This window comes from Crocodylus porosus, unplaced genomic scaffold (assembly GCF_001723895.1).
Source record: "Crocodylus porosus isolate Cpor-Errol unplaced genomic scaffold, CroPor_comp1, whole genome shotgun sequence".
NCBI lineage: Eukaryota > Metazoa > Chordata > Crocodylia > Crocodylidae > Crocodylus > Crocodylus porosus.
Window position 1 is genome coordinate 30,379,770 of NW_017728907.1, and position 11,366 is coordinate 30,391,135.

Below are 11,366 nucleotides of genomic sequence, written 5' to 3' on the forward strand. Positions count from 1 at the left end.
CCTACCCCCAGACTCCATGAGAACATACACCAATACAGTCTCTGCAAACTGAGTCTATGCTCTTATCTAATGTCCTTGCTGAGGAGCAAAGTAGTAAATGCCAATTCACAACAAAGAAAGCTCATTTCTAATTACTAAATTGTTATCTTTACAGCATTCAGTCATGTAAAGATGCACATGAGTAGCTTTGCTACCATATAAGAAATATTTACAAAATCTAAACAATAGTTTCAAATACCTTTACTGGGCTCTTAACTCATAACACAATTAAATTAGGATTTGGAAATATTAGGATAATGCTGCAAGGGGGGGATATAAAAGCCCTTTAAACTACTTGAACACTTGAAAATTTTCAAGATATTAAGATGGCACTTATGCATTTAGAACTTATAACACTTAAGAATACCAATAAAAGCCTACCTTTGTAACAACTCTATAAGTAATGAAAGTCTCAATGGCAGTAATGTGGCTTTCAGGATCATCAACTGTAATGAAGAGGTCTCTTAATCCTGGCTCATCTTCAAACTTGTAATGGTTTATCATAGATAAGGGGGATGTTGGTATCAAAGGACTGAATGGATTTGCCTCAGCCAATGATGCATCCTATAGAAAAGACATTTGAAGTAATTTCCATTAATATATAAAGATACAAGTCTTTGGCATCTAAATAAATAAATAAATAAGTAGCTCTGAAACAAACAGCTATAATGGTAAAATAAACAGAAAGTAAAATGTTAAAATTTGCTAGCAGGCAAATCTATTATGCTTTTCAGAATTCACTTCAACAAGCAGATACGAAAGAAGAATGTAACTTATTTTATGACTGACAACAGAAGATCAGAACACTACATTTGACAAGTGTTATGAACAGCTTGAAAGAAAACTTACCTACAATGCAAGAATTAGTTGTCAATCCAAACACCAGGTAACTGTATGGGATACTTACCCAGCTCATTAAATTTGTTAAGAGGCCAATTATCCAGGCTGAAGAAGACTGAATTAACTTTAGCAGCTTGACCAAGGTGCATAAAAACTGATGAGTTTTTTAAAGTTTGTTTTAATATAAATGGGATGTTATATTTATTTCAAAGATATTTTCTTTTTTAAATATATTTAAAATTTGTAATCTAGAATTTGAAATTGAATTCAATTCATTTTAAATCTCCAACATTTTACAAGCTCATTTTCTTATGTGTCCAGATCATTTGAGGTAGTTTTATCTAATAAACAATTCAAAATGAAGTTTTTATGCTTTGTGTTTTTATGCTTTTTTAACATTTGACTTTCAATTTCCATCCACATGAAACTTAACAAAAATAATGACAAAAATAAGGATTAAGAACAGGCAACCAACTGGCAGCCTGAGTGTCACAAGTGGCATGGGCAGCTTCTGGGTGTGGCACATGGCAGATATGGGAGGAGACAGGCAGCATAGTAACATACAGGGCAGGAAGCAGAAAGCAAAGCAGCAAATTTCTGAGTGAGCATAGGGATGGAAGGAGGAAGCAGAGCTGCAGATCAGGTGGGGGAAAGTGGCACTTGAGAAAGCTACGGGGCTAATTTGTGGCACACCTGCCCAAAAGGCTGGCTACCACTGATCAAGAACAAAAGGCATAATTCAGTTTTATGACATAATTAAAATGTAATATTCAAGAACCATGTTAAATAACTACATATGTAAATATGTATAGGCATATTTTATTTTCTTGGTTAGTAAAAAGGGTATCAAATTTAGTATAGGGATATACTGAGTTGTAAATCATCAGAATTTAATAGCTGCCAATCAAAAAGGTGTTTTTTCTAAATAAAGGTTTAAAACATAGAGATGCAAATAAGATGAAAAATCATGATGAAAATCAGAGAATTAAAATCTACTCAATCTAAATCAATCCATCTAACTGATCAATATAGCAACTACAAATGATCTGTGGACTGCTTCCTGTAATTACCTATTTGAAGATATTTTATTTGTTGTTCATAATATCATTTAAATAATTTTAGGCATGCTTATTAATCAGAGAATCCTTGAGGTTTAAAAGATCAGCAATGTAAGAAATGAGTGGGGGGTGTTGTTTTTTTTTTTTTAAATCAGTAGTACCAAGGTACACATTTTATAACTACACGTGCTGCTATCACTGAAGAACAGGCCTCCCTGGACTGAAAATGAAAGCTGTTACAAACCAGTGCCTAACAGGGCAGTTTGGGACTGCTGTCCTTTTGTGTGTGTGTGTGTGTGTGTGTGTGTGTGTTTGCGCACGCACAAGTGCAACCATTTTTAGTTAAAACTGTATTATTCAGAAAGAAGTAGGTAGAATATCAATGTTAATACTTCTTCTCTTGGGAGAAAAGAGTGCTGTAGATGTTTAAAAGGTTACAGACTGTTAGTTTGCACCTCAGATTAAAATTCCATTGAAAGACAGTTCCCTCCAACCACAAAATAACCTTCAATACAATACTGGGACATCATTCCAGTGACGTTTCAGAAAAAGAAGCACAACCTAATAAATAATCAGAGCTTATTCCTCCTATCAAAGTATAAGCCACACATGAAGGACAATGTTTATCAGAAAATACCAAGCAAGATTATACAACAAGCATCTTGGTGGATATTCAAACATCATTTTAAAGTGGATGAGGTTTTTACAGCAAAGAAAAAAGGCACTGTCTAGCCCATAATCTTTGAAGTTAAATATATATTCAGCAACTTCCTGCAAGAAAGGAAGATGCATATACATTTAAATAACTTCAGCAGTAAAGTCAAGAAGGGTTTTCACATTTACCATTTCCAGTTGCTTTATCACCATCAGTGGGAAAAATGGATTTAACACACTGGCTAAATCAGAGATGGTAGCTCCAATGGGATGAAAAAAGTTTCAGATTACCCTCATTTTAATTTTACAGGCATGCTTGAAGACAGAATAGACACATTCTGTTTGAAGCTGGATATATAAAACTAAACAAGTTAGCAAATCAAGAGCTCATAAGGACAACTTTACAGAGCTGGATTCTTCTTGTCCATCCATTTTCAGGCAGCTAGTGGCATTCTCTTAAAAATTCCAGCACAAACCATTAATTTGTTCTTGCTTACTAGCTGTCAGTTCAACCCAAATCAGAGGTCACACTTTCTTTTGAGGAACCTATTTTCAAGACTTGAAACGTCTTTTACTTTGTGTTACAGAATAGTATGTCTCTGTATCAAACTGTGATTTCCAACTCACATTGTAACTCCCAGGTTGACAAATGTGATCTACATTATGTAACTGCAGATGCTTAGAGATACTAAAGATAGACCTAAAGCACACTGTTGCACACAGCTGCAACTGGTTTTGAATCAAGGGAGTTTACCACTAGAGCAGTTGGTTTCCTACAGGAAAAAGCCAAACTAGAAGGAACCATTGTACCCAGTTTGCTGTGAGTAGACTATCCAGAAGATGGCAGGGGGTCAGACTTGATGATCTGCTCAGGTCCCTTCTGACCCCAGAAACTATAAGATTACCTTCTGGTGGTCTGAAGCTGATTAGCTGGTCACCTGACAGGAAGGGGAAGGAATCTTATATAAGAGTAGCATTTATGCTCAACTCTCTCCCTCTAATTTATTCACATCTGCCAAGCAGAAGAACTGCATAAGGTAAGTTTACCCATGTACATACTCTCAGTGACCTAGGACACGCAAGACCGGGTGAGCATTAACTTATGGAAATGGATATGAAAAACAACAAAAGCCTAAAAATCTGTAAAAGTGGTCTGGTTTAAGGGTAAATATAACTGTCATTAAGTGACTCTTGTGCAAACCCTGTTTTCCTTGTTTTAAGTGCTCTGTGTTCTGAAAGGGTTAAACCACAAACTGGAAAGGTAGGGAAGTTTGCTTATGTGCTTGGGGCGATATGGGAGGTCTTAACACTTGCTCAGGGGCTCTGGTGGCTAGACCTGAAGTCCTACAACACAAAAAAAGAGGCCATACAGAGATTATACCTAAGAGCATTAATGCATGTGTAGACGTGCCCACTGATAACCTACTGGGGAACCTAGCTGACCCTCAGTTAACAACATCAGCACATAAACCCAGTTTGAGCTACCTGCCATTACTACAATACTATGAAATACTCCTTTACCTGGACTTAACAGTTTAAAATGCTAGAGAATGAGTAAATAATTGTTACTGTTCACAACTATTCTTCCTTCACGTAGTCAATAGTCTCTTTCTAGACTTTATTTTAAGCTACTTTTAACACCTTTCTATGCCATTTCAATAAACTATATGAAATCCCAAAGGTGTGTTCATCCAACAGATCTACAGAATTACCAGTTCCAAGTAACTATTGCCTTCTACATAGGGTACTTAACCCTAAAAAGCTAACAGAATTGCCCTCAATATGATCCACTAATTAACAAAAGGTGAAGGTGGGTGTGTCTAAGGTGAGATTTGAGGGAAATGGCTGAAATAACAGTAACCAATATATCAGCCATGCTACAATTCCCTTCACTGTTCCAAGGGTGTTGTTGTGGGACTAGAAGGAAATATGAAGTCCAATTTGCCTTTGACTTCAACAGGATCACAACTTAATTTGGAGTTTCTTTCCTCATCTTATTCTTCCCTGACCCAAACCTCAATGCCATCTCTCTCCTCTGGAGGTAGCGGCACTTCTTCCCAAATATAAACATGAAGTATATATTTAAGATGACCTTAACCTTTTGTCTCCCTTCTGTTTTTGAAAAGAACTACACATAAAATGCAAGGAATATTAAGCTCATTAGCTGTTTAAGACTTTAACAACTAGTACTGCATAGGAGCTTTACTATCAGTCATTTGATTAATTTTACCTGATTCCTTCCTATACACACTTAGTTCTTTGAGTATAGGGTATACTCTAGAATCTAGTCAGTTGGCTTGAGGTGTGGGGGAATAAATTAAAGTCATGCTTTCTTAGAAGCATAAAGCCAGTTGGTCCACATACAAGCAGAATGAGAACTATTTTCAAAATAAGCCAGACTAGACAGCAACACAGAAAAGGACATGTACTTACAAGAGCTGACACAACTCAGGCCTTTAGGGGATGGAAAATGTACATCAGCACAGAAAGGATCTGAATAACCATATAGTTGAGGGACATTCATTTTTAGACTGAAAATTAAACTATCTGGCTGTGCTTTGGTTGGCAAGTCACACTGTGATTACTCAGCTTGCTTATAAAAGCATGGAGCCAGAAGACTTCAGAAACCTAGAAGGAATTGTGCATTAAGGCACATTTATTATATATATAAAAAAAAAAAATGAAGAGAAGGCAAAGAAATCCATAACTGTAGAATATGCAGTATGCTATTCATTGTTGGATAGTTCTAATAGTATTTAAAGGAAAGCAGATATAAGCATTGGGTTTTCCCAAACTGTTCAAAATCTTGTTGTCGTATTCAAACTTCAGAGTTTACTATTTAGAAATTTCTCTTGAAATTCAACTGGTGGTGGTGTGATAATGCTAATACTAAAACATGAGAGTATTGGCAAGATGGCAGACGTGCTTACAACAAAAGGTGAAGTCAAAGTCAGCTATCGGAGGTAGAAAGTTGGCCTGATGCTCCCTGCAGATGCTAAGGAAGAGAGAGAAGCCGCCAAACAGCAGTCTCCCCAGCATAAATTCCTGAATCTAGTGTAGTAAGGAAAAATGTACTATACTGCTGACTGAACAGTGGTTCTACCAAAAAGAGCTGCTGGTTACCAGTTACTACTCAAATACTCTGTGTGAGATTTTTGTTTCAGTTGTTGCTGTTCACACTGAATATACTGGACAGTTGAAACCACATGGGGAAGAAAAAGAGTTCTGGATAATATTGGCAAAAAGGAGAGGAAGGTAATTAAAAGAGCACTAGCAGAAGTAAGGGTTGTCAAAGCCATAATTTTGGGACAAAGGTACCAAACCCCAAGTTTTTAATGCAGCACGTATATGGTAAGAGGCAATGCTACTAGCATTTGGTGGGGGGGGGAGAGAGAGAGAGAGATTGAAGCTGAAAAGAATGGTTTCATTAAAAAAGCAAGCAGCGAAGGGAAAGAAACTATATATTATACCCCTATTAATATTTAACACAAAGGATGTTTTTAATAGCAGTAAAATGAGGAATTCAAGGTTTTCTGAGATGTCTGAATTGCTGATCTTGCCATGATCTGCACAGAGTTCATTTCCAGGCTCAGGTACAGAACTTAGGGGAACGGGTTCAATAAATAACACAATGCATCTGCCAACTTTAAATCTAGTCAGCTTCAAAAATGGATTTAAATAGGTGCCCCTGTCTTGTACCAATTAGTGATTTCCTTTTTAACAGTATCTTTTCCTTCTCTTGTAACATTAACCCACACAAATGGAAAATTCTAGGGACCTTATACTGCGAATGAATGTACCAGAGAAGATCCAACTGTCCCACTGAATAAGGATTGCACCAGATGATCCTGCAAACTTATTAGGACCTAAAATCTACGTGTAGTAAAGAATGCTGGTGCCTAACAAATTAGGCTCTTGCCCTCAGAGTAGAACACCTAAACCTGTTGGGCACCTCCCTATACACTACACAGAGACTTGGGCATCTGAAAATGAAGAACCAAAAAACTTGCCTGCTAATCAGGGATGACCTATAATTAGGCAATAGGAAACACTGCACTTAGGAATCTATCCCTCTTTGGAGCCTGGATATGTGACTCAAGGCTTCAAGGAGGTGCCTCCATAAAGCCAGGATACAGACTGGAATCCTATCACAAATGCAGGGTCCTATACTTCATCTTTGAAAGAACTGAGCAAGGCTTTAAGCCCAGCTGGATGAGGACATGATGATGGTATGCATGTACCCTTTTCACAATCTAGTGGTTCAAGCAACCACTTGTGATTCAAGAATGGAAATGAACCTGGGGTTCAAGGTCTTCCTCAACCTGAGGGGGCTCAAACTCACATCTCCCATCTTTTAGAAGAGTTTCCTAATCACAAAGGTAGAAGAGAGACTGGATGGGTGTACATTTTACCCCTCCTATTGAAACTATTCTTCTGCGTAGAACTCAGGACTCTGTCCTCCCACCCCCCTCTTCCCAGAAGAATGACCTTACTGGTAGACTCATGTATTCTCTGGTCTCAGGAGTCTCTGTTGTACAGTGACAGTTTTGAGTTTTGTCAAAAGGCGTAATGATGGCCCTTACTTGGCCTAGATCAGCATTTGCCAACCAGTGTGCTGCAGCATACTGGTGTGCCATCAGACATGAGCAGGAAAACAGTGGAATTTTGGGGAGCCAGCCCCCCCCCCCCATCTGTCTGCAGCAGCAGCAGGCAGGGGGCATGGCTCCAGGCAGTGCTTCAAGTGCTGCACCACCCCACCTGGTGCCACTTCATGTCTGATCGCATGCCATCCCCTCCCCCCTTCACCCTCCCCAGTGCTGCTCTGCGTTTGGCCATGCGCCACCCACCTCCTCTTCTCCACCTCCCCTGCCCCGGGTCCAAGTCTGGTGTGCTGCAATTTTCTTTAATTTATGTAAGTGTGCTGTGGGATGAAAAAAGTTGGGAAATGCTGGCCTAGATTATGGCATAGCTGTTGGTTTGTAGACATACAGAAATGGTTTGTTTCAGTAGTGCTACGCTCCTCCAGGATGTCCATTGTCTTCAGACCCTCTGTAGTATAAGAATATTTAGAGGAGTATGTCTTCAAGTTGCTACACTTAAAAATACAATTAAATTTAGCAACTAATTTAGGGAAAGAAAAAAATTGGATTTCAATCAAGAGGTCTTGTGCATACATCTGACAACAAAAACCCAACTCGCCCTAAAGCACATAATTGTTCATGTGTTACTTGATACTCTGCCTCTCCCACCTTTGGATAAAAATGAGCTTCATTTTGAAGACAGAATATTTTTTAAACAGGAACTTTTAGTTAGGTACCCAATTTTTAAAAGCTTTTCTTATTCTTTCATCAAAGCAGGAATTACAGTTGTCAAAGATGGAAAACTTTTTTGCAAGGGCTTCCAGCGGTTCTAATTTTGTTTTGTTTTCCTGAACTCCAAGGAAAACAGCAGTCATTTGTTTGCTCTTCCAACAGAAGCCTTTCCCAAATTTACCCCAGAAACAAGGCTACATAATGCGGCAGAGTGTGTATTTAGTATAGTCATTAGATTTTCTTAAGAAGAATCTTAGTGGTCAGACAAAAGCAGCAGATCCTCAAAATATGTAAACTTTCACAAGACCACTTGACTTAAATGGACTTGTTGACTTAAATGGAGCTATAGCAGTCTATACCAGTTGAGTATCTGCCATGAACTTAGGTGCAAAAAAGGCAAACTGATCCAAAAGGCCCATAAATGCAAATGGCTAGTGAAGAATTTAAGTAGGGCTGGTCCAGAACACTTACTAATATTTATTTACTAAATAGCTTGGAAAATATAGATTCATTATAACTTGCCATTTTAACACAAAATACATCAGTCTGAGTGAAACTTTAGTCTTGGAGGTCTCTTAATTACTCTATTTACTCAAAACCAAGCTGGCCCTGAATTTAAGATGAACCCCCAATAATTAGATTCTATACAAGGAAAATGTATAAATTTGCTATAATTTTCAAGTATAGAACTAAATTACCATAGAGTTTCCTTAAACATGTCCCCCACCTTCCCTAAACTGCTACAGCTGGGAAAATAGTGGCTGGGGAGGGCAGCAGGAGACTTCCCCCTCCAGCCTTCCTGCCACTGGCATCCTGCTCACCCCCAGGTCCTTGTACTCTGTCTCTTTCCCTCCCACCCTCCTTACTGTCAGATGCTGCTTGAGCTCTGTTCCCTCCTAGAGCATAGCACATGGACACTCTGCTCTTGCCAGGCCATACAGCAGTGTCAGCATTGCTCACTGGCTGGACAAGGGACAGAGTTTCAATGTGCTCTGTGCCCAGCAAAGAACCCAGCCAAAGCCAGAGTCGAACTGCATGTAACAGTAAGGGGGTAAATGAGAAGTGGAAGCAGGGGCAGGAGGCTGCTGTGGGTCTGACTCTAGCTGCAACCCAGGCTCAGGGCCAGTCACAGCTGCAGCAGCTGCGCCCCCCCCCCCCCCCAAAAAAAACCCCCCAACAACTTTGTATGCATATCTGAGTGCCTTTCCCCACAAACTGGGCAGAAAAACAGTTTTGATTTGTGTAAATGCAGTAAGTAGAGGAGGAGAGACCCTAGAAAAGCCTCTATATCGTAACCATATATCGTATATAGTTACGCTATTTGCCCAAAAGCTAGAAACGGGACTTGAAACCAGAACTTCCCTTGGATGTGGGCCCCTCTGGGGTAGCTGAATACTTGTGTTCATGGACAAAAAAAATCTCAATGTCTAGCTTTTTTTTGTTGTTGTTCTATTGTGGAATTGAAGAAGTTTTTCCAAGAGAAAATAATGCTTTTTAACCAGCCCAAGTGTAACGCAAGTTTCAAAATGTAATAGAACTTGCTGTCTTCATAAAAAATTTCAGCCTATTTAATGAAATACCTTCTAGCCCTTGTATGAAGGTCACAATATCTTTTCAAGCTTTCACAGCTAGTGCTGTTGATTAAGAGATTCACTTGGGGTAGACCTGGTCTGCGAGAACAACATTCTGAAGGGAATGTTTGTCAAGAAATTGAACGGTAATCAAAGTACTAGCAGCTTTGTCTATATTGGGTCATCCCACTAATAATAATGGGTCCACTGATCAATCCGAGAGATTAAAGTGATACACATGGAACTTCAAAAGAGGAGAATGAAGGGACCAAGTCCATCCTCATAAGTTACCTTTTCTGGACTAAATCGCTTACCTTTTGAATCTGGCAAAAGAAAGTTGAAAAAGAAAATAAGTCCTATATTTTGAGTACCTTATAAAGCAAGCCCAGTTAAGGCTGACAAGGTATTCTTTTCAAAGTAGACAATATCAGGTTAAAGAGTCATATATTTTCCATAAAATAAATTGCTCAAAATATGAATGTCAACTTTATTGATCGAAGTTTTACCAAATTTTAATAATGATGCTTTTTTACCATTTGCTATGTAGTCGATCTTCACTGCCTGAGAAACTCAGAGTGAAGTTAAGTTATGTTTGAGCATTACTGCCCTTTTCAGACTACAAAGTTTCCAGAGCACTATTTTTAGAGAGAGCCTTGGTTTACCCCACCACTAACTTGTTTCTGATGGGAACTTTAGGTTTTTGGGGAAAAAAAAGTTTTGTTTTGTTTTGTTTTTTAATAAAAGCTAATTTTGAAGCCAATTTTGGCCCACTAGCTTCTTCATTAGTATATGGAGCGTCTACAACATATAATCCAAATTCAGCCGTCAGTTCATTGCAACAATCCAGGTGTTTGGAAAGAAGCCAAGTTGATCTGTGAACTCAGGGAAGAGTATGGCTTTGCAGAGTTCTGAGTTTGCTCAATGCCGCTGACAGCATAAGACATTGAGTAATGTTGCAGTTATGTTGTAGCCATGATTCTCAAGGAATTATGCAAAAAGCTGGAATTTTTGTCAGTGATAGCTTTTGTTGGACCAACTGCCTAGCTGGAATTAGTCTTAGACAAGCTTTTAAATGCAAAAAGCTTCACAGATTTCCAGCATCTGAAAGGATCCGAACTGAAGTCTGCCTTTTAAAATATAGTTTCCATTGCTTATGTACAAGTGCAGATGTCCAAGATGAAAAAAGATATTGTACAGTTAGTGTGGTGAAGTCTGTTATACTTCTAGAAATAACTCATCACTTTGCATACCTTAACAACTGTTATGTTTTCAGTATAGCTAAGCAATAGTTTTATGAACCCAGATGGCAGATATTCTAAGTATGGATACTTGGAAAACATAACTGTAACCCCTATTTTATTTCAAATGTTCACCTTTTAATAGTTAAGGTACACCATCCCCTGATTATCAAGCCATAGCATAATTGGGAGACTACACTGAATTAGCAGGAACAAGGATGTCTTCAAACTGGAACTTAATGCCACCTGGGAAAACCTGCCTTAATCAAATGTGGATAACCAGGTGGAACGCAAGGACTTCTGACATAACAGGTGGTCAGGTTAAAATGTTGCGATACTCAAACCATAGCTTCTAAGCCTCAGCCAGCTTCACTTATCCTCTGTGGGTTTTTATAGCAAATAGTACTGTTTTTTGGGTTTTGTTTTTTACGTGAAAGCACTGAGCATGTCTTTCTAGCAATCCTAAATAATACAATGCATACAGTTATATACTGTAGCTTTTACTTTTCCCTTTTGAATCCCAGTGTTTGCCACAATTCCCCTAGGAGCACACATCATTGTGGCTCCTGAGTCAGTCAGTGACGCTAGGCTAAATAATCTATTTGACCCTTCTAGCTTTAAACTCTGAGTTGCATACAGACACTATTTTTTTTT

The 11,366-nt window shown here is 38.5% G+C and overlaps 1 protein-coding gene across 2 annotated transcripts in view; it reads right to left on the reverse strand.

The window, feature by feature from the left end:
• The window catches only part of SNX7 (sorting nexin 7), a 66,151-nt gene that overhangs the window by 49,792 nt on the left and 4,993 nt on the right, over nt 1–11,366 (reverse strand). For both annotated transcript variants that reach the window (XM_019531046.1, XM_019531045.1), the window contains exon 2: nt 421–603. In XM_019531046.1, coding sequence (XP_019386591.1) covers nt 421–603 — 183 coding nt within the window. The remainder of the gene's footprint in view (nt 1–420; nt 604–11,366) is intronic.